This window comes from Aegilops tauschii, chromosome 2 (genome assembly GCF_002575655.3).
Source record: "Aegilops tauschii subsp. strangulata cultivar AL8/78 chromosome 2, Aet v6.0, whole genome shotgun sequence".
Lineage (NCBI taxonomy): Eukaryota > Viridiplantae > Streptophyta > Magnoliopsida > Poales > Poaceae > Aegilops > Aegilops tauschii.
In genome coordinates this window covers 601180876-601204178 of record NC_053036.3, presented here as the reverse complement: position 1 = coordinate 601204178, position 23303 = coordinate 601180876, and the positions used below count along the sequence as shown (strand labels likewise).

Here is a 23303-nt window from a genome sequence, read left to right as displayed (position 1 = left end):
ATCGATCATGCACTCGGTTGCAGTTGGAACGAATGTCAATTTCTACAGATAAAAAAAAAGAATGTCAATTTCTAAATAAGAGACCACCGCCTAGCTATCGCCTAGATGTCAATTTCTAAATCCAGACACAGCATCGATCATCCATGAATCCAACACCGGGGACGCCAAGAGCGCACAAAACAATGACTTCAAGAAGGACGTGAAAGTCGTGGCATTAACGTCGTCTGATCCGAAGAATCAGGCCTAGGGCTTCACCTGGTGCTTCAAGAGGGGTGCAAAGAGAGGCCACGGCAACGCCTAATGCCCCCAAGGAGGGGACGGCACACCAAAGTTGTTGCTGTCAGCACTCGCAAGCCAAGCAGAGATTTCTCCCTGGCCTAGCTCTGGACAATCTCATAGCCGTCAGATCAGGAACAAGGAATCGGAGGTCAAGACGTAGGTCAAACACTGCCACCGCAAGAAGGGGAGCTGCGCCGAACACGCGAGCCTCGAATATGACCGAGGGGACGGAGCATCAAGGTGATTGGGGTTGGGGAGGCGGCGGGGCGGGAAGAGAGCGCATGGGACGCGACGGCGACAGGCGACACTGGTGATCCAGGAACTGGAAGGGGATTCCGGGCTACCGGGGTCGAGGCCGCCAGGAAACCGGCAAGCCAAATATGCCGGAGAAGACGCAACCTCCAAATCGCCGGGGCCGGAGCCACTCAAGAAGGGACATCGACAAAACCATGGACACTAGAGAATGTAGGTCCAGGGCTGCCAGGGCCGGAGCCACACCGACAAGGGGCCCACCGCAAGAGCACAAACACACGCTGAACACCAGGCCGACGCCACCATGGGTCGCCGCTGCTGGGGAGGCACCACTAGAAAACTCACCAAGAGAACCACAACCCCCGAGTCATGGCCGCTGGTCGGAAGAGGAAGAGCGTTGTCGCGACGCCAACAAGGGTGGCCCGACTCAGCCCAAGAGCCTCTCCCCCATCATCCTGGGATCCGACGCCGACAACACCATGCGATGCTAACGGGAGTCAGATCTGGCACTGGAGCACATGAGGGCGGAGGGAACTCACCGATGCCAGGCACAGGAGCAGCCGGAGGCAAGGGAAGGGGAAGTAGGGGTCTACGGAGTTGTGTCGATGTAGGGTGTAGCGAAAGCCGATGGGCAGGGAGGAGGGGCTGGAAGCCGGAGCCAGCTGAGGCGCCCTGCCACCACCTTCTTGGGAGCCATGCGGGCTTCATCGCCACTCCTCCGGTGACGACGAGGAGATATTGGGGGAGGGGGAGGGAAGGGGCTACGATGGTGCTAGCTAGGGTCCCCCCCCCCCCCCCCCCCGCCGCAAGGGAAGGCGACCCTAGCTAGATGTCAATTTCTAAATCAGAATTCATGCAGCTAGTTTTTTTCTCTTAAAATCATGTACATACCTAACTAAAGATGTAGTAAATTAACAGAGGTACGACCTACTGAGATTGGTTTTGCAATCGGGAGAAACGCCGACACTTAAGAGCATCTGCAGTCGGGTGTCTCAAACCGGTCTCAAACACTTGGATGGGCGGATCCTTCCGTGTGCGGTCAAAAAAATGCCCCACCCTAACGCCTCAAACTGGCCACAAATGCTCGGGCTGTCCATATGTAGGGAGGACATGGGGTGGCTCGGACACACCCTGGTTCGTCCGCCACATTGGCCTGGCACGCCTCCGGCCCCATAAATATCCCCATTCGGAGAACCCTTGACCGAAGTCAATTCGCCAGTCTACTCCACTCTCTTTTCTGTCCACTCCACCCACAGTCCCCTCCGATTTCGACCGATGGCCAGCAACAGAAGCAGCGCCGGTCCCGGTGGCGGATCGGGTGGCTGTGACGACTGCTCGAGCCAATCCAAATAGCAAAATAAACCGAGGGGCCGTGTCTTTGGTGATCCAAGGTTCCCTTCGATGTTTGTTCCTAGTTTGTTGATTTACTTAAGTTAATGGATATGAGGGACTAAATATAAGGTATATGACTGCGGACGCAACAAAATATGGGTGCCTGGTTGTTCGTGGGCGTTTGAGGGACCGGATCAGCAATACGGTGCTGTAGATGCTCTAAGGCCGGCCACACGTACATATGTACAAACAGCGGAAGAAGGGCCTTGGATCACCGAAGACACGGCCCCTCGGCTCGATCGTCGTCTTCCGCCCGATGCTTGGGCGGAACAAATTAAGTTGTCCGCGCACAGTGCACGCAGGCGTACGTGCACGCGCACTGTGCGTACTCGCGCGCTGTCTGCGCACTGCAGCCCCGGCAGGGCGGCATGCAGGCACGCTGCTCGCCGGATCGGATCCATGCATGCAGTGCAGGGACGTACGTACGACTCATCATTCTTCCTCCTACGTCTACATGCATCCGTGTCCACATGCACAGGCATAAATGATGAAACCGAGCAGCCATGGCTAAGCTCCTGCCCCCTGCTATGAACAGCACCTCGTCGTCCCGGGCGGACAAAAAAGCTCAAGGCAGAGGAACACGCGCGTCAGGGTCCATTATTACCCCGCCCTGTTCCACCAAACAAAGACCACGTACGTACTACTACGCATGCAACAGAATCACTCCACTTAACTGTCGGTGCGGACTAATAGCATCGTCCACCATCCATCCATCTAGCTGCCGTTCTGCCCCGTCATTAAGCTGGGTTTTACTACTCACACATGCTTCCATATCACATTATCACACATGCATGCACCGGCACGTACGCACCGGCCGGGGGCCGGAGCGAGAGATCACGAGCAACCAAACAACCAACCAACGAACGCGGCCACTACTATACGGCCGGGGGCACACGACCACGTACCATACGGGGGGTAGTGGTGTCATGGCACGGTGTGGGCGCCGTGCATGGCGGCGAGATGCATGGCAGCAGGACCGAGCGACCGCCGGAGGGTCAAACGCCGAGCAAGCCGATCGGCAACCGCGCGCCCTGGCTCTGCGTGTGTGGTCGTGTGCCCCGTCGCTTCGCACGGATCGTGAGAACAAACTCCCGCGTCCACCGCGCCCACTATTCAACCCTCGCGTGCACGCGCGCGGGCTCCGCTCCCCGGGTGAGCACACGAGACACGACCATCTATGCCCGGCAACAGCAAGAAGCTGTGGCCGATCTGGGCCTTGTTTATGTCTCCGTGCCTCGGGTTGCTCTGCAAGATAACGATGTGTGTATATTTGTGTGTACCCTCGTCGTTCTCCTTTTCTCACCTTGCAAGCAACCCCACTGGCACTTTGGCGATTTCATCAAGCTGTTAGGAGGATTTCCGTGCCACCTCTTTCAATGAGTTCCACTGTTTGCCCTAGACTGTCTAGAAGGCTTCTCCGATCCAAGTTGCATTTCCTCATGCATGGTACGTATCAGAGTTAATCAGCACGTGAAGAATTGTTGTTTTTTGAGAATGTGTGGCGTGAAATGCTTGCACGAACTGTTCTAGAGGTTTGTTTAGTTAGGCATGGTGCTGGTGTTGTACACCGGTACACGGCAGCCAGCGCTGGTCGCACAGAGTCGTACGTGAAAGCGGTTTTATGTGTAGGAATATTTCGGTGAATTATTAAATGAAGGAAGCTGCAACCCTAGCTAGTAGCTAGATGAGCTCGGTCTCAGTCCCATCATCCATCCATCGCCGGCTTGGCCGCCTATAAATCCTCCCGCACTTCGCCGCAAAAGAACACAACTGAGAATCAAGACCAGTCCACTAAACCCCACACGCAACCGCCCACCACAAACCCCGGCCGCCGGCCGGCCCGCGAGTTCGACCGAGTCCAACTAAGATCAGTTCCGTTCCGGCCATGATGAGCGGCGGCGGCAGCGGCAGCGGCAGCGGCGCGGGGCCGAGCAGCTCCAGCTTCGAGCGGCACGCGAAGCGGCGGCCCCCGGCGACGCCGGCGTCGGACCAGCAGCGGAAGCTGCTGCGGCTGTCGACGCAGCACGGGCAGGGGGAGGAGGACGCGCTGGCGGCGGGCGTGGTGCCGCCGGTCACGGTGGTCCTGGACGGGCGCTGCATCTGCCACCGCATCCAGCTCAGCCGCCACACCGGGTACCGCAGCCTCGCGGGCGCCCTCCGCCGCATGTTCGTGGACGACGCGGCCGAGGGCGACGACGACGACGGGCTGGACCTCTCCAATGCCGTCCCCGGGCACGTCGTGGCGTACGAGGACATGGAGGACGACCTCCTCCTCGCCGGCGACCTCAACTGGAAGTAAGTAATCTCACACTTAACCACGTACCGGTCTCACTTGTGACATTGATTTCTTTACCGAATTCTCGTGTCGTTGGTTTTTGCCCGTTGTTGCCAGGGACTTCTGCCGTGTGGTGAAGAGGATCCGGATCATCCCGGCGAAGTCGACGACCCGGAGGATCAGGCAATGCGGGGGCGCGGTGAACTAGCTAGTCAGCCGCGCCCGGTGAACCACAGGTGTAATTAAGCCATACCTCTGCAGCTCCACTCCACTCTCAGCTCAGCTCAGCTCAACTCCGGCGAAAAAAAAGATCAAGTCCGGCCGGCCCGTCGTCAACATCTCCCTAAAAATCAATAGAAATCATCGATCCAACCTTTTTTTTTTCATTTTTCGCTGTATCAAAAGTTCAATGTCGCATTGCCACAATGAAAAGAGAAAAGAGAGATCAATTTTCTGTTGGTGCGAGAGAGAAGAAAGCTAGCTAGCATACGATGCGTGTCGTGCGATGCCCACCGGCTAGCTAGCCAGTGTCGCTAACCGGAACACTGTGCCGGCGTCAAATCGTCGATCCGCCCCGCCCCACCCCCAGCACGCACGGCACGTCCCTCTCGACGTCACTCAGCGACCGCGCCCCCTCGGCACCAGCCCGCCGTGTGTTTTTATCGCGAAAGCTCAGGCCCGGGTTGCTCCCGGCGGTTGGGATCTCCCTTTTGAGCGCCACGTCGTTGAAGGAGGAACAGTGATGCGGATGCGCGTAGCCGTCGGGTGCGTTACGTGCGCGGAGGCGCGATCGGACGTACGTGGAGCTGGCGGCCGAGACGGAATGTCGTGTGCCCGTGCGCACGGTTCACCACCGGACCGATAGATCGGCACGTACGCCGCTCCACGTGTGGGTGGGAACGCGTACGCTGCGTACCACGTACGTCGGCGTCGCTCGTAAGGAGCGCTGCTGCCTGTTCAATTACTGCGGCGACGTCGACGTCGATCGTGGCCGGGCGGCCGGGAGTGTGACACAACGATCCGCGGACGCGCACGCGCACAGTTGATTTGGGACTTGACAGCCATGGATCCCGAAGGCGGCATGACTGTCATCCACAGCATGGAAATTGGTAGACCAGACCAACCTGGCACCATTATTGTTTCCCGGTAAAATGGGCGGAGATCGGTGGTGTGCGTTGCGTGCATGCCCTTGGATCAGCGGTCACGTGGGGAATCATGTCTCACTTCTTGTCGCGTGTGTGCGTGATGGCTTTAATCTGTTTTTTCAACATAGTATCTCCCTCTCATAATATAAGAGCGTTTTTAACACTTATGTAACGTTTTTATATTATGAGACAGATGGAGTATATTTTTACACTGATGGTACAAATCTGTTGGTTGCACAAAATAAGAAGGGGAACGTCTACTCTCGAAAAAGAAGAAGGGGAATATATTCGTTTTTTGTATGCGAACGTTCGATTTCATTATTTCCAGTTATAAAAACTAACTACCCGAAAAAGAAAAGTATGTAATAAAAACTACAGAAGACCAAACGTGTACAATTTAAAATTACCCCGTGACAACTTAAAAATCGCTCACAACATCGTGGGTGACACACACCCCTTGGAAGGCGAGCTGTCGAACCAATGTTTCATTGTCGTATTAGGGAATAAGACCAGAGCACATGTTTGCTGTAGTGAGAAAACAACATGATAGAGGTGGTGTGTATTGGTTTAGTCGAAATATTGGTGCTAGCCTTCCCTTCGGTGGATAAGCCAAACTCTCCTCTCTAGGCTTCGTTGGCAAGCATGTAAATTCATCTCCCTTCTGTCTGCAGCTTGGCGATCGGTAACGGGTGGGAAATCCCGGTGCCTGCACTTTGGCAACTAGTTTAGGTTAGGTTTTCTTTAGTCCGGGCAAGTGCGGGCTGTGCGGATGTTGACGCTTCTTCACCGAGTTTGTCTTCAGCGCTCTAATCCTCCTTGAGTTCATCCATTTGGATGTGGTCGATGGAGCTCTGGCGTAGATTGTTGTCGTCTACTTGGGGCAGCGAGGTTAGGGTTTTTAGTCATGCATGTGCGAACGATGAGATTTAGTGTCAGTTGCTTCAAATTTATGCAAGGGTGCAAAGACGGCTGCGACTACAGGTCACTGGTCCTTAGGGTACATGCACAAAGACTTCCGGTTGTCATCGACAACGTCAGGCCGACTCCTGTAGGGGAGCGACGATAGCGGCTCGTTCCGGTTGCGGTGGTGGTCGTTCGGTCGTATCAAGGTCTCGATGTAATTTTTATTATATTTGAGGTGCTTTGTATTTTATATCCGTAACTTAATAAAGATTTATTTTTTGACACAAAACAGTACATTTAATGAACTTCTACAATAGTTTTGGATCTTTTTAATAAACAAAATGTTGGAGCTTGCAAGCGTAGGATCACAAATGTGATAAAGCCGTTGATTAGATGGGCTAGCTGCTCGATGAGCCCGTCGCAGTCTTGTACGTACCGTGACCGGTGTAGATTCTGGATACCACACACGGCCACGAGACGAGCAGGTCGAGCAGGACCTATCTGTCAGTCAGTCAGTCAGTGAAGCACCGGATGTCAAGTCGCCGTCCAATCCCTGCATGCACGGGCGGACGACGGGGAAGTCGGCATCAGGCGGCATGTTGGGCGATCTGACTTTCCCCTCGGACTCGGAGGGGAGGCCGCCCGGCCGGCCGGGGCGGCAGCTAGCGGGCGACGAAAAAGAAGCGCGCACGTACGGCGTACCGGCTGACGAACATGCTTGGAGTTGAGACTCGGAGGAGCCATGACGCCACGAGAGTGACAGAGGACTGCGACCGTGGATCCGGCCGTGAACACGGCGACCAAACGTCGATGAAATCCATGCATCTCTCGGATCCCCAGAGTCAACAATGTCTGGGTCGGCAGAGGATGAGGTTACTGCTGATTCGGGTGCGGCCCTAGAGGATGAGGTCACTGATGAGTACAAACGCTCTCATATTGTTTTTACAGAGGGAGTGATCCATCCACGTTATGGGTTTTACAGATCGCCATTGACGCAAATTCTATACAATGTCAGTAAACCTGCTGCAGGTGAGCTATACCACAGCTTCAGGCCTGCCAACCAAGCATGTTCTATAGTTTGAAGCACCAAATCAAGGCTGCCAAAAATATCGGAATTACAACTTCTGATAGATTGATTTGTCTAAATCACGTGACAGCAGTGAGTGTCGCCTAAACTCTAAGCCGAGTTCATCATGCGGCATACAAATCTCCATGTGTCACAAAACAAGCAGTTATCTTCATCACCGTGGCCATCCTTGAACCCTCTGTGCTGTGGGGGACTCTTTGGACATGATGTCTTGCAAGTCCTGCAGCGATAGCACCTTCGTAGAAGGCACGAAGTCGTCGTGTTCGTAGAAGGCACGAAGTCGTCGTGGTCGGAGAGCGCCGTTTCTAGCTCTGTGTTGGACCGTAAAGTGGTCTCCGAGGGCCGCGGTTATCCCCTCGGTGAAAACTGATCGTGATGCTCGTTCATGCGGCACAGGAAATCTGTTTGGTTCCTTGCCTGAAAATTAAGGAAGGCATTTAGTTTGGAGATGGCCATTACTGAACGAGTGACACTGTTTCTGACTTTCTAAAATCAACGCCTATTTTCGTTAGAACAGAAATTTCCCAGAACCAGCCCCTCATCATGAAAGTAATAACAATGCCGATATACCTATGAAAGACTGGGACGTACTCAACGGTCATTCTGCCACTTGGGGATGAAAGCTAGCTGGCCAGGGTTTCGACAGAAATAAGCCGATTCCTGGGGAGAAATGCTGTTTGCTGGCACTAAATTTTGCTTGGTGTTTTGAGCAATTCCAGACCTGCCGCCAAAAGGTGGTGATAAACAAGTATGAACTGCTCAACTCAGTGCTTTCAGCTACATGATTGCCAGATGGCTAAATAATTGAACTATTTTGCAGAAAAAGCAGGGAAATCAAAGAAAGCTGAAGTGGGTGGTAGGAATGCTAGAGCAGCGAGCAAATGAAGTCTTTCGTGCAGTCCAAGACTGGCGTTTTGGTGTACTCCAGATAGGGTGAAGATTTGAAGAAAGTCAACATGTGCGAAGACCCTGTTGGAGCAGCTCCTTTTGCCAGATGGCTGTGCTCAATGTCATGGCTGGTTAAAAACGTACTTTGCTTTTCACTCTTTCTGTGGGCTTGTTAGTTGGTTGACTGTATAAGTATAAGCAGCGTCTCAAACGTTGCCTTTTATCTTCCTGGGTATCTGCTGATGATGATCTGAAGTCCCAAGTGGATTTCATTCCATGTTCAGATTGCAGCTGGTTAGATGCTCTAGGATATCTAGTGGGTGCTGTCTTTTGTTTTCTGTTTAGTACTCCCTCCGTTCCATAATATAAGAGCGTTTTTTACAATACACTTGTAAAGACTTGGTGCTTTCTAATAAATGAAATCGGATGGAGAACCCTCTTTTCAAAAATAAAATGTGATATGTGATTCCATGGATTTCTTTTAATCAATGCTATGTAAAGTTGCAGACTACAGGGATCAGTTTAGTAGATTCCAGATTTGAGATGCAACTCGTCAAAATTCAAAACATGCCCGCTGGGAAACCCTGAGACATTTCGAGACCTTAATACAGTCATCAATAAAATAAAATATAGAGAAAAAAAGGATGAAAGATTGAGTAAGTTCAGTACAGGAATTCGAGAATAGCGAGTGCACACCGCTATAATAATGATCGACACAAATGCATAATCAAAGGACTGATTAGGAATGATGATAATTGCTGTTGATTAAAATAAAATAAAACCATTGAAAATTAAACTGGCAAGTGATGAAATACTCTGCTAATTTGACATACCATTTTCACGGAGATGAAATTCGCCGAATCCACGGAACCATACAGCTGGCCTGTCCATGACATGATGTCTCGAGGAAACGGCTGCAACCCAGAGACAGCAGTCTTGTTGCATATGAAGGCGATGAACATTGACCATCCCCTGATCAACAATGACAGTGCCACCTCCACTGAACCGCCTTCCACCGGCACATGATCTCGAAGAACAGGCTGTACCTCAACTCAGAGACCTTCTTGTTGGCATGAAAACCCATATGAACAACCATACTAGGAACAAAGACAACATACTGAACACACCAAGAGGACATTACCCAGAGACAACCATGAAAATGGTGGGCAGAACCGTGCCATCATTGACGATGCACCAGTCATGGCTGGTGCGGTGCAGTAGCGTTTCCACCAGGTGGAGCTGCTGCAGGATGGGCGCACCGCCCATGGTCCGCAATCTCATGAGTGGCCACGCCACTCTCCTCTCAAAGACAGACCCAAAGGTCATTCTTGACGATGCGTCGTCTCTCGCTGGGGCCAGAGGGAGTAGAAAACACTTCGGGGATGCATTTCTTCGAACAGCTGGTGTGCGCGCGTCGCCTCTTGAGTGGCACCTGTCACACCAGATATCTGCGAAGGGGGAGGGGATGAGGGACGACGGTGACCGGCTGGTCGACTGCGCGAGGCCGGGACTGAGGTCTGAGGACAGCGGCGCGTGCGAGCAACGGCAGGCAGGAGGCGGAGGACGACGGTGACTTGCGGCGTTGAGACCTTGCCCCTCACTCCGAGTCCGCCAAATGCCGACGGCGGAGGGAAAAAAATCTGGTACGACCGGGTCGCACGAGGCCAAACGGAAGACCACCTCGCGCGCATGACATCTGGCAGCACGAATCTCAGCGCAGAGTCACCTTATCCCGAACCGAAGACCAGGTCGAGCGTGCATCAAATCCCTAGCCCAACTCCTCCAACGCCCCCAATTCCGGCCGCCGGCGTGATCCGCTCCGGCTGCTCGCCACATCGCCGCCGGTGTGCTCCTCGACGCTGGACCCAACTCCCCTGCTCGACGTCCTCCATTCCCGCGGGCACGACCGCGTTCGTTGGCGGCCCAGGTCGCGGCACCGTCGTAGGCTCGTAGCTGCTCGTCGGCATGCTCCTCGACGCCGGCCTGCTCGTGGCTCTCCATCCCCGCCGGCACCCACCATGTTTTCCGGCGGCCAAGCTCGCGGCGCCACGCCAAACAGCATCAACTAACAAGTTCCTGTAGATTTTTGTGTGTGATTTGAGCTGTAAAAGCCTGAACAAAGGCAACTATTCTGTATTTTCCTTTCTGAATTTTATTCTCTTACAAGACTGGCCTATGTTGTAAACGAATTTCTGTGTGAATGAAAGCTTGTGGAATTTGCAATGTATAGTTGTTCTTGTCCACACATAGCAGCAGAAGAAAATGATAGCTTCAGGTGAAACACTAGCACATAGCAGTAGAAGAAAATGATAACTTCAGTTTAATAGAATATATGTTTGATAACAGATGTTCAGCATTGTCAGGTGACACACACATAGCAGCAAAATAAAAGGATAGCTCCAGTTTTATGTAAACCAAATACATAAACCATATAGCTGACATGCCCAGCTAACTAGCATTGAGGAACCAACAAGACATTATGCATCAACGCACGATCGGGCTCGTCATGGCTGAAACCTTGATGTACTAGCACCACCGCTGAAATCCAGTTGACGAGCGCCCGGCGGTGCTGTGCCATCTCCATGAGCTTCAAGCAATAGTCTTGTGAATTCTCCTTGGATAGGTTGACCTAAAAATGATGGATACTCTCCAAATGCCATGGATATTGATGGATTTATAGTACCACCAAAACCATATTCGGAAGGGCCAGCTACGGACGGCACAAACACGGACTCCTTTGCCGGATAGTTTGTACCTTTTCCTGCAAATTGTATGTAGATATAAGAAATAGAAATGAAACATTGCTACTTATTCACACAGAACAAGCAAAGGTACCTTTTTTTTTTGCCTTTCTTTGCTCCCTCTAGCACATCTTTTGATCTTTTTTTGCTTTGAACCTTTTATTCGTTCAGGAGCTCTAAATGGCATCATTGTTGAAAATGTGGTGTCAAAGGAAAGGGCATCTTCAAAGACAGAATAGTCCATGATAGCTTGTCCATCAGTCCAAAAGATGTTCATTATTGTACCATCATCATCATCTAACTGCATGGCATAGAAAAACGAAGGGTCCTCAGCTTGCTTGTTCTTTAGATACTCCATTAATGTTTGTGCATCTTTGGTTTCCATATACTTTGAGCGCTCACTTCGCAAATAATTGTTGCAATCCATTTGCAAGAAGGGTATAGCATCTTTACCATACCAAAGCTCGCAAAAATCATAAATTTCGGCTTGTCTAATTCCCGATGTCCTCATTTGCTTAATCATGTGGCGATCGGCATCTAAGAGTTGACGCTGCGATCTAAGCATGTGCCTCTTATCTGGACTTACAAGCTGGTGATTGTGGTCGAGCGTAACTTTCTGAGCAGTCCAAATTCCCTCTTGATTGATGCTGAATTGAACTCGAGCCATACAATTAGTCCTCGAAATAGCTTGTTCTTTCTTGGCCACATGTGTTGGATTAGCATTTTTCACACCTGCCTTGCTACAAACAAAATATCTGGAACTTAAAGTCCCATCTGCCTTAAACTTCAAGCGGCACTTCCTAATGCTAAATCCCTTGGTTTGAGCATAAGAATTGTAAAATTGGTACGCCTCTTCTTCAGACTGAAAGCACTTCCCAACTCTTGGAACATTATCTGCATCTTGTATGTCTTGATTATTCACTGGTGTGTTGCTCATTCTCGGCTGGCCATTAGTCTCAGTTCTTGGCAATTGCTGCAAGGTAATTGAATCAGTCAAGAGATGCTTCAGGAAGAGAGGATCGTGCTAGCTGTTGCATGTGTACTGGTTACAGAACTTACCATGGTTGGAGTAGCTGTGGGCAGAGAGGATTCTGATGCAGAGGCCGCCGGTGTGCTGCTCATCGAGGGCTGGCCAGTTATCTCAATCGTTGGAAATTGCTGCAAGGTAATTGAATCAATCAAAAGAGGCTTCAGGAAGAGAGGATTGTGCTTGGTGTGGCATGTGTACTGATTATTGAACTTACCCTGATTGGAGTAGCCGTGGGCAGAGAGGTGGTCTCCCGATCCAGTGCCTCGTTGCCCTCGTCGGGCTGCGCCATCTTGGCACGCCGTCGCCGGCGAGATGGAAGAGACGGAGATGGGTTTTTTTGTTTTGGAAGATGAAACAGATTAGAAGCTGAAAGGACGGGGCGTGGGGCGTGGGGCGTGGGAAATGGAAGTGGTGGGCTGGGCTGGGCTGGGCTGGAAGTCAGGCGAACGCTGTGTTGAGATTCGTACGCCAGATGTCATGCGCGCGAGGTGGTCTCCCGTTTGGCCTCGTGCGACCCGGTCGTACCAGATTTTTTTCCACGGCGGAGTCGTTCACTTCTCCTTTCGGTAATAGGCAGTGGGCCCAAGTAACCCGAGATCAACGGCCTAGCATAATTACCCGATACTATTAACTATTTAAATCTTTCATTTTTCTTGCCGAGAAGGGAGGTGATACAAGAGGAGTTTCACGCTGTCTATCTACAGTTTTGAGTCTTCTAAAAAAAAACTACAGTTTTGAGGCTCCTATTGTCGATAATTGCTACTCATATATAATCGGATCTTGCTCATGTGATCTTTGAGCACTGCCCACATCACCACGTTATGCTTCAAGTAAAAATTACATCATCAAAATTTGATTTTTTTATATCATCATCATAAAAACGTTCAAGTCCAACAAATGATGTAAAATAGTATTGCACTAGTGCTCCAATAGGTGATGTAAAATAGCGCAGCCACACAGCAACAGCTCCACAATTTCATACATATTTGAACCAAATAACATCAAAATCATCTCAAATAAATCATAAATCGTCTAAAAAATCATAAATCATAAAATATTAGAAGATGTGAGCCGTGCCGGTTACAGAGGCCTCTCCTCCACCTCGTTGACGCAAGTCGGTAGGGGGCTGCCCGTAATTTCGACGAGGTGACGCCGACTGAAACAATGGCCGCTCAGCTCGGTCGCGACGGTTGCGCACCTGCCTGCGGTAACTCCGGCGGCAAGACGACCTATGTCGGACGACAACGACGAGCACCGGGAGCCATACTGTGTCGACGCTCCGGCCAACAGCCGAATCGGCCAAACTCTGCACGGTGACGAATCCAAATCAGCACGGCGGTGGGACCTCCGATGGCCTTCCGGGGTGATGGGGGTGAGGCGGTCGGGTCATGGCGGACTCAGGGGAGGACGGACGAGCGGCGGCTGTGGTCGGGTGGAGAAGCAGGCGCCCAATGGAAATGTTCCACGTGGCAGTTGGGGGCAGCACGTGTTTTGCTCGAGCGCTCCATGTGATGCAAATTTGCATCACTTGGTTCCCTATTTTACATTACGGAGAAAACTCGAGTAATTTTTTTTGCATCTACATCATTCGTTGAAGCATCATTATTTTTACATCCACATCCTCTACTGGAGATGCTCTTAGCTCGGCTTGCTTGTTACTACCTCCGTCCGGGTTTATTAGGCCCCTAGTATTTTGAGCCAAACTTTGACCATGCATATGACTAATAAAATATATATTATATACTACAAAAAGAACACTGTTGGATTTGTATTTGAAAGAGCTTTCCGAAGGTATAACTTTTGTGTCTTTTTGACATATAGTTACATTTTATTAGTTAAATTTGTTAGTCAAACGTTAGCCCAAAATAAGAAGGGGCCTAATAAACCCGGATGGAGGTAGTAAATCTCTTTTCTCTTTCCTCCTTGGCATGAAAAGTGTTTCACTTGTTCTTTTTAGTTTCAGTGTCTTGATTTGGGCTCTGTAGTGACGACGGTGATGCCCTCCGTGTGCGGAGGACCTTAGAGCAACTCTAGCAGACCCCGCATCCGCCCCCGACCCGCAAAATAACCGCCAAAATGCGGGTACGGGCCGGAAAGCCTGCTCGACCAGACCCAGCATCCCGCCCCGGCCCGCAAAAATTTTTAGGGGGCGCGGTAAATTCCCGACCCCAACCCGGGAAAACCGGGTTTCCCTCTCGCGGCTGCGGTGCCCTGCATCACAGAGAAGCAGTTGCCGGGAGGGACATTTCAGCCCCGCGCTCTTTTCCCCCTCCTTCCGCCGCCGCCCGCCCACCGCCGCCGATTCCGGCCATATCTGAGGGTGGAATCGCTCCGCGGGGCCGCCCCACACCCTCCCGCGCCGAGCCGCTGCACCGCCCCTCCGGATCCGGCGAGAAGAGCCGCCCCCCAGTCGCCGCTGCCGTTGGGATCGACCACCGCCGAGCGCACCCCCCTCGTCGCCACCCGGGATCACTCGCCACCGGTTAGTGTTGGAAATATGCCCTAGAGGCAATAATAAATAGGTTATTATTATATTTCCTTGTTCATGATAATCGTTTATTATCCATGCTAGAATTGTATTGATAGGAAACTCAGATACATGTGTGGATACATAGACAACACCATGTCCCTAGTAAGCCTCTAGTTGACTAGCTCGTTGATCAATAGATGGTTACGGTTTCCTGACCATGGACATTGGATGTCGTTGATAACGGGATCACATCATTAGGAGAATGATGTGATGGACAAGACCCAATCCTAAGCCTAGCACAAGATCGTGTAGTTCGTTTGCTAAGAGCTTTTCTAATGTCAAGTATCATTTCCTTAGACCATGAGATTGTGCAACTCCCGGATACCGTAGGAATGCTTTGGGTGTACCAAACGTCACAACGTAACTGGGTGGCTATAAAGGTGCACTACAGGTATCTTCGAAAGTGTCTGTTGGGTTGGCACGAATCGAGACTGGGATTTGTCACTCCGCGTAAACGGAGAGGTATCTCTGGGCCCACTCGGTAGGACATCATCAAAATGTGCACAATGTGACCAAGGAGTTGATCACGGGATGTTGTGTTACGGAACGAGTAAAGAGACTTGCCGGTAACGAGATTGAACAAGGTATCGGGATACCGACGATCGAATCTCGGGCAAGTACCATACCGATAGACAAAGGGAATTGTATACGGGATTGATTGAATCCTCGACATCGTGGTTCATCCGATGAGATCATCGAGGAGCATGTGGGAGCCAACATGGGTATCCAGATCCCGCTGTTGGTTATTGACCGGAGAGTCGTCTCGGTCATGTCTGCATGGTTCCCGAACCCGTAGGGTCTACACACTTAAGGTTCGGTGACGCTAGGGTTATAGAGATATTAGTATGCGGTAACCCGAAAGTTGTTCGGAGTCCCGGATGAGATCCCGGACGTCACGAGGAGTTCCGGAATGGTCCGGAGGTAAAGATTTATATATGGGAAGTCTTATTTTGGTCGCCGGAAAAGTTTTGCACTTTATCGGTATTATACCGGGAGTGCCGAAAGGGGTCCGGGGGGTCCACCAAGGGGGTCCACCAGCCCCGGGGGGCCACATGGGCTGTAGGGGGTGCGCCTTGGCCTATATGGGCCAAGGGCACCAGCCCCAAGAGGCCCATGCGCCAAGAGATAAGAAAAGGGAGAGTCCTAAAGGGGGAAGGCACCTCCGAGGTGCCTTGGGGAGGAAGGACTCCTCCCTGGCCGCACCCTTCCTTGGAGGAAGGGCCAAGGCTGCGCCCCCCTCTCCCTTGGCCCTATATATAGTGGGGGGGAGGGAGGGCAGCAATACCTAAGCCCTGGCGCCTCCCTCTCCCTCCCGTGACACCTCTTCCTCCCCGCTTGCGCTTGGCGAAGCCCTGCCGGGATCCTGCTACTTCCACCACCACACCGTCGTGCTGCTGGATCTCCATCAACCTCTCCTCCCCCCTTGCTGGATCAAGAAGGAGGAGACGTCGCTGCTCCGTACGTGTGTTGAACGCGGAGGTGCCGTCCGTTCGGCGCTAGGATCATCGGTGATTTGGATCACGACGAGTACGACTCCATCAACCCCGTTCTCTTGAACGCTTCCGCTCGCGATCTACAAGGGTATGTAGATGCACTCCTCTCTCTCGTTGCTAGATGACTCCATAGATTGATCTTGGTGATGCGTAGAAAATTTTGAATTTCTGCTACGTTCCCCAACAGTGGCATCATGAGCTAGGTCTATGCGTAGTTTCTATGCACGAGTAGAACACAAAGTACTTGTGGGCGTAGATGTTGCCAATTCTTCTTGCCGCTACTAGTCTTATCTTGTTTCGGCGGCATTGTGGGATGAAGCGGCCCGGACCGACCTTACACGTACGCTTACGTGACACAGGTTCCACCGACTGACATGCACTAGTTGCATAAGGTGGCTAGCGGGTGTCTGTCTCTCCCACTTTAGTCGGAACGGATTCGATGAAAAGGGTCCTTATGAAGGGTAAATAGAAATTGGCACATCATGTTGTGGTTTTACGTAGGTAAGAAACGTTCTTGCTAGAAACCTATACAAGCCACGTAAAAACTTGCAACAACAATTAGAGGACGTCTAACTTGTTTTTGCAGCATGTGCTATGTGATGTGATATGGCCAGAAGATGTGATGAATGATATATGTGATGTATGAGATTGATCATATTCTTGTAATAGGAATCACGACTTGCATGTCGATGAGTATGACAACCGGCAGGAGCCATAGGAGTTGTCTTAATTTATTGTATGACCTGCGTGTCAATGAAAACGCCATGTAATTACTTTACTTTATTGCTAACCGTTAGCCATAGAAGTAGAAGTAATCGTTGGCGTGACAACTTCGTGAAGACACAATGATGGGGATCATGATGATGGAGATCATGGTGTCATGCCGGTGACAAAGATGATCATGGTGCCCCGAAGATGGAGATCAAAGGAGCAAAATGATATTGGCCATATCATGTCACTATTTGATTGCATGTGATGTTTATCATGTTATGCATCTTATTTGCTTAGAACGACGGTAGTAAGTAAGATGATCCCTCACTAAAATTTCAAGAGACGTGTTCCCCCTAACTGTGCACCGTTGCGAAGGTTCGTTGTTTCGAAGCACCACGTGATGATCGGGTGTGATAGATTCTAACGTTCGAATACAACGGGTGTTGACGAGCCTAGCATGTACAGACATGGCCTCGGAACACATGCGAAACACTTAGGTTGACTTGACGAGCCTAGCATGTACAGACATGGCCTCGGAACACAAGAGACCGAAAGGTCGAACATGAGTCGTATAGAAGATACGATCAACATGGGGATGTTCACCGATGATGACTAGTCCGTCTCACGTGATGATCGGACACGACCTAGTTTGACTCGGATCATGTATCACTTAGATGACTAGAGGGATGTCTATCTGAGTGGGAGTTCATTAAATAATCAGATGAACTTCATTATCATGAACATAGTCAAAAGGTCTTTACAAATTATGTCTTGCGCTTTAGTTCTACTGTTTAAGATATGTTCCTAGAGAAAATTTAGTTGAAAGTTGGTAGTAGCAATTATGCGGACTGGGTCCGTAAACTGAGGATTGTTCTCATTGCTGCACAGAAGGCTTATGTCCTTAATGCACCGCTCGGTGTGCTGAACCTCAGCGTCGTCTGTAGATGTTATGAAACATCTGACATACACGTTTTGATGACTACGTGATAGTTCAGTGCGTAATGCTAACGGTTTAGAATTGTGGCACAAGAGACGTTTTTGAAACGTCGCAGAACATATGAGATGTTCCGAAGACTGAAATTGGGATTTCAGACTAGTGCCCACGTCAAGAGGTATGAGACCTCTGACAAGTTTCTTAAGCCTGCAAACTAAGGGAGAAAAGCTCAATCGTTGAGCATGTGCTCAGATTGTCTGAGTACTACAATCACTTGAATCGAGTGGGAGTTAATCTCCCAGATGAGATAGTGATGGTTCTCCATAATCACTGCCACCAAGCTATTAGAGCTTCGTGATGAACTATAAATATCAAGGATAGGTGATGATCCTTGAGCAACTCGCGATGTTTGACACCGCGAAAGTAGAAATCAAGAAGGAGCATCAATTGTTGATGGTTAGTAAAACCACTAGTTTCTAGAAGGGCAAGGGCAAAAGGGATACTTCATGAAACAACAAATCGTTTGCTGCTCTAGTGAAGAATCCCAAGGTTGAACCCAAACCCGAGACTAAGTGCTTCTGTAATGAGGGGAACGGTCACTGAAGCCGAACTACCCTAGATACTTGGTAGATGAGAAGGCAGACAAGGTCGACAGAAGTATATTGGATATACATTATATGAATGTGTACTTTACTAGTACTCCTAGCAGCACCAGGGTATTAGATACCTGTTCGGTTGCTAAGTGTTAGTAACTCGAAATAAAAGCTGCGGAATAAACGGAGACTAGCTAAAGGTGAGATGACGATATGTGTTGGAAGTGTTTCCAAGGTTGATGTGATCAAGCATCGCATGCTCCCTCTACCATCGAGATTTGGTGTTTGCGTTGAGCATGATTGGATTATGTTTATCGCAATACGGTTATTCATTTAAGGAGAATAATGGTTAGTTTGTTTATTTGAATAATACCTTCAATGGTCTTGCACCTAAAATGAATCTCGATCGTAGTGATACACATGTTCGTGCCAAAAGATATAAAATAGTAATGATAGTACCACATACTTGTGGCACTGCAACTTGAGTCATATTGGTATAGAACGCATGAAGAAGCTCCATGTAGATGGATCTTTGGACTCACTCGTTTTTGAAAAGATTGAGACATGCGAACTATGTCTATTGGTATACATGCATGAAGAAACTCCATGCAGATGGATCGTTTGGACTCACTTGATTTTGAATCACTTGAGACATGCAAATCATACCACATGGGCAAGATGACTGAAAGGCCTCGTTTTCAGTAAGCAACTTATTGGAAGTAATACATTTTGATGTATGCAGTCCAATGAGTGGTGAGGCATGCAGTGGATATCGTTATGTTCTTACTTCACAGATGATTTGAGTAGATGCTGAGTGTATTTACTTGATGAAACACGAGTCTGAATTATTGAAAGGTTCAAGTAATTTCAGAGTGAGGTTGAAGATCGTCGTGACAAGAGGATAAAATGTCTGTGATATGATCATAGAGATGAGTATCTGAGTTACGAGTTTGGCACACAATTAAGACATTGTGGAAAGTGTTTCACAATTAATACCGCCTGGAATACCATAGTGTGATGGTGTGTCCGAACATCATAACTGCACCCTATAGGATATGGTGTATACCATGATGTCTCTTATTGAATTACCACTATCGTTTATGGGTTAGGCATTAGAGACAACCGCATTCACTTTAAAAGGGGCACCACGCAATTCCGTTGAGACGACACCGTTTAGAGAAACCTAAGTTGTCGTTTCTTAAAAGTTTGGGGCTGCGATGCTTATGTGAAAAAGTTTCAGGCTGATAAGCTCGAACCCAAAGCGGATAAAACGCGTCTTCATAGAATACCCAAAACAGTTGGGTATACCTCCTATTTCAGATCTGGAAGCAAAAGTAATTGCTTCTAGAAACAGGTCCTTTCTCGAGGAAAAGTTTCTCTCGAAAGAATTGAGTGGGAGGATGGTGGAGACTTGATAAGGTTATTGAACCGTCACTTCGACTAGTGTATAGCAGGGCACAAGAAGTTGTTTCCTGTGGCACCTACACCAATTGAAGTGGAAGCTTATGATAGTGATCATGAAACTTCGGATCAAGTCACTACCAAACCTCGTAGGACGACGAGGATGCGTGCTACTTCAGAGTGGTACGTGATCCTGTCTAGGATATCATGTTGTTGGACAATACTGAACCTACGAGCTATGGAGAAGCGATGGTGGGCCCATATTCCGACAAATGGTTAGAAGCCATGAAATCCGAGATAAATGGATCTTTGAGAAGAAGACGGACGTGGACGGTAATGTTACCGTCTATGAAGCTCGACTTGTGGCAAAGAGTATTTCCACGAGTTCAAGGAGTTGACTACGATGAGATTTTCTCATCCGTAGCGATGCTTAAGTCCGTCGGAATCATGTTAGCATTAGCTGCATTTATGAAATCTGGCAGATGGATGTCAAAACAAGTTTCCTTACCAGTTTTCGTAAGGAAAGGTTGTATGTGATACAATCAGAAAGGTTTTGTCGATCCTAAGGATGCTAAAAGGTATGCTAGCTCCAGCGATCCTTCCATGGACTAGAGCAAGCATCTCAGAGTCAGAATATACGCTTTGATGGAGTGATCAAAGTTTTTGGGTTTATACAAAGTTTGTTAAAAACTTGTATTTACAATAAAGTGAGTGGGAGCGCTACAACATTTCTGATAAGTATATGTGAATGACATATTGTTGATCCGAAATGATGTAAAAAATTTCTGGAAAGCATAAAGGGTTGTTTGAAAGGAGTTTTTCAAAGGAAGACCTGGATAAAGCTGCTTTCATATTGGGCATCAAGATCTATAGAGATATATCAAGACGCCCGATGATACTTTCAAAGAACGCACACCTTGACATGTTTTTGAAAGAGTTCAAAATAGATCAGCAAAGAAGGAGTTCTTGGCTGTGTTACAAGGTGTGAGTATTGAGTAAGACTCAAGACCTGACCACAGCAGAAGAGAGAGAAAGGACGAAGGTCGTCCCCTATGCTTTAGACGTAGGCTCTACAGTATGCTATGTTGTGTACCGCACATGAAGTGTGCCTTGCCATGAGTTGGTCAAGGGGTACACTAGTAATCCGGGAATGGATCACATGACAGCGGTCGAACTTATCCTTAGTCTCTAGTGGACTAAGGAATTTTCTCGATTATGGAGGTGGAAAGGAGTTCGTCGTAAAGAGTTACGTCGATGCGAACTTTGACACTAATCCGGATGACTCTGAGTAGTAAACCGGATTCGTATAGTAGAGCAGTTATTTGAAATGGCTCCAAGTAGCGCGTGGTAGCATCCACAAGATGACATAGATATTCGTAAAGCACACACGGATCTGAAAGGTTCAGACCCGTTGACTAATAACCTCTCTCACAAGCATAACATGATCAAACCAGAACTCATTGAGTGTTAATCACATAGAGATGTGAACTAGATTGTTGACTCTAGTAAACTCTTGGGTGTTGGTCACATGGTGATGTGACCTGTCAGTGTTAATCACATGGTGATGTGAACTAGATTATTGACTCTAGTGCAAGTGGGAGACTGTTGGAAATATGCCCTAGAGGCAATAATAAATAGGTTATTATTATATTTCCTTGTTCATGATAATCGTTTATTATCCATGCTAGAATTGTATTGATAGGAAACTTAGATACATGTGTGGATACATAGACAACACCATGTCCCTAGTAAGCCTCTAGTTGACTAGCTCGTTGATCAATAGATGGTTACGGTTTCCTGACCATGGACATTGGATGTCGTTGATAACGGGATCACATCATTAGGAGAATGATGTGATGGACAAGACCCAATCCTAAGCCTAGCACAAGATCGTGTAGTTCGTTTGCTAAGAGCTTTTCTAATGTCAAGTATCATTTCCTTAGACCATGAGATTGTGCAACTCCCGGATACCGTAGGAATGCTTTGGGTGTACCAAACGTCACAACGTAACTGGGTGGCTATAAAGGTGCACTACAGGTATCTCCGAAAGTGTCTGTTGGGTTGGCACGAATCGAGACTGGGATTTGTCACTCCGTGTAAACGGAGAGGTATCTCTGGGCCCACTCGGTAGGACATCATCATAATGTGCACAATGTGACCAAGGAGTTGATCACGGGATGTCGTGTTACAGAACGAGTAAAGAGACTTGCCGGTAACGAGATTGAACAAGGTATCGGGATACCGACGATCGAATCTCGGGCAAGTACCATACCGATAGACAAAGGGAATTGTATACGGGATTGATTGAATCCTCGACATCGTGGTTCATCCGATGAGATCATCGAGGAGCATGTGGGAGCCAACATGGGTATCCAGATCCCGCTGTTGGTTATTGACCGGAGAGTCGTCTCGGTCATGTCTGCATGGTTCCCGAACCCGTAGGGTCTACACACTTAAGGTTCGGTGACGCTAGGGTTATAGAGATATTAGTATGCGGTAACCCGAAAGTTGTTCGGAGTCCCGGATGAGATCCCGGACGTCACGAGGAGTTCCGGAATGGTCCGGAGGTAAAGATTTATATATGGGAAGTCTTATTTTGGTCGCCGGAAAAGTTTTGCACTTTATCAGTATTATACTGGGAGTGCCGAAGCCGAAAGGGGTCCGGGGGGTCCACCAAGGGGGTCCACCAGCCCCGGGGGGCCACATGGGCTGTAGGGGGTGCGCCTTGGCCTATATGGGCCAAGGGCACCAGCCCCAAGAGGCCCATGCGCCAAGAGATAAGAAAAGGGAGAGTCCTAAAGGGGGAAGGCACCTCCGAGGTGCCTTGGGGAGGAAGGACTCCTCCCTGGCCGCACCCTTCCTTGGAGGAAGGGCCAAGGCTGCGCCCCCCCTCTCCCTTGGCCCTATATATAGTGGGGGGAGGGAGGGCAGCAATACCTAAGCCCTGGCGCCTCCCTCTCCCTCCCGTGACACCTCTTCCTCCCCGCTTGCGCTTGGCGAAGCCCTGCCGGGATCCCGCTACTTCCACCACCACGCCGTCGTGCTGCTGGATCTCCATCAACCTCTCCTCCCCCCCTTGCTGTATCAAGAAGGAGGAGACGTCGCTGCTCCGTACGTGTGTTGAACGCGGAGGTGCCGTCCGTTCGGCGCTAGGATCATCGGTGATTTGGATCACGACGAGTACGACTCCATCAACCCCGTTCTCTTGAACGCTTCCGCTCGCGATCTACAAGGGTATGTAGATGCACTCCTCTCTCTCTTTGCTAGATGACTCCATAGATTGATCTTGGTGATGCGTAGAAAATTTTGAATTTCTGCTACGTTCCCCAACAGTTAGTCCCTTTTTTGTGATTTTTGCGAGATGTGTAGTAGATTGACGCGCCGGTGTGCGTATAGATGGAGTTGACCCCGTGCGAGAAGTTCTTGCTATCCGATTCGGACGACTCGGATGTGGAGACCATGCTTGCGACCTTTCGGCAGCAAACATTGGTCATGGCGCTTGCCGTGAAGGAGCATGAAGACGAGTACCGGAAGAGGAGGCAAGGATCTACTATCGGGCGCCTGTGCATTCCGCGGAATCGCCATCTTGGGAACGAGATGTTGATGCAAGATTATTTTTCGGAGAATCCTACATATCCTGCACACCTCT

General features: G+C 49.5%; 2 protein-coding genes across 3 annotated transcripts; one reads left to right on the top strand and one right to left on the bottom strand.

The window, feature by feature from the left end:
- The first annotated feature begins 3683 nt into the window (after window positions 1–3683).
- On the top strand, window positions 3684–4652 carry LOC109772257 (auxin-responsive protein IAA33). The gene is made up of 2 exons (XM_020330944.4): window positions 3684–4218; window positions 4316–4652. Exons 1-2 carry the CDS (start codon window positions 3809–3811, stop codon window positions 4404–4406), a joined length of 501 nt encoding a protein of 166 aa, XP_020186533.1. The 5' UTR covers window positions 3684–3808; the 3' UTR covers window positions 4407–4652.
- A 2510-nt stretch (window positions 4653–7162) lies between these two features.
- LOC109772256 (protein FAR1-RELATED SEQUENCE 5-like) lies at window positions 7163–12438 on the bottom strand. Of its 2 annotated transcripts, XM_073509172.1 has the most exons (7): window positions 12207–12438; window positions 12022–12120; window positions 11057–11935; window positions 9363–10982; window positions 9055–9281; window positions 7904–8054; window positions 7163–7750 (listed from the first exon to the last, which is right to left on the bottom strand). In XM_073509172.1, exons 1-4 carry the CDS (start codon window positions 12279–12281, stop codon window positions 10932–10934), a joined length of 1104 nt encoding a protein of 367 aa, XP_073365273.1. In that variant the 5' UTR covers window positions 12282–12438; the 3' UTR covers window positions 7163–7750; window positions 7904–8054; window positions 9055–9281; window positions 9363–10931. The 2 variants fall into 2 exon arrangements, with proteins under 2 accessions (XP_073365273.1, XP_073365274.1); XM_073509173.1 differs by lacking the exon at window positions 7904–8054 and having other exon boundaries at window positions 9055–10982.
- Between the last annotated feature and the right edge of the window lie 10865 nt (window positions 12439–23303).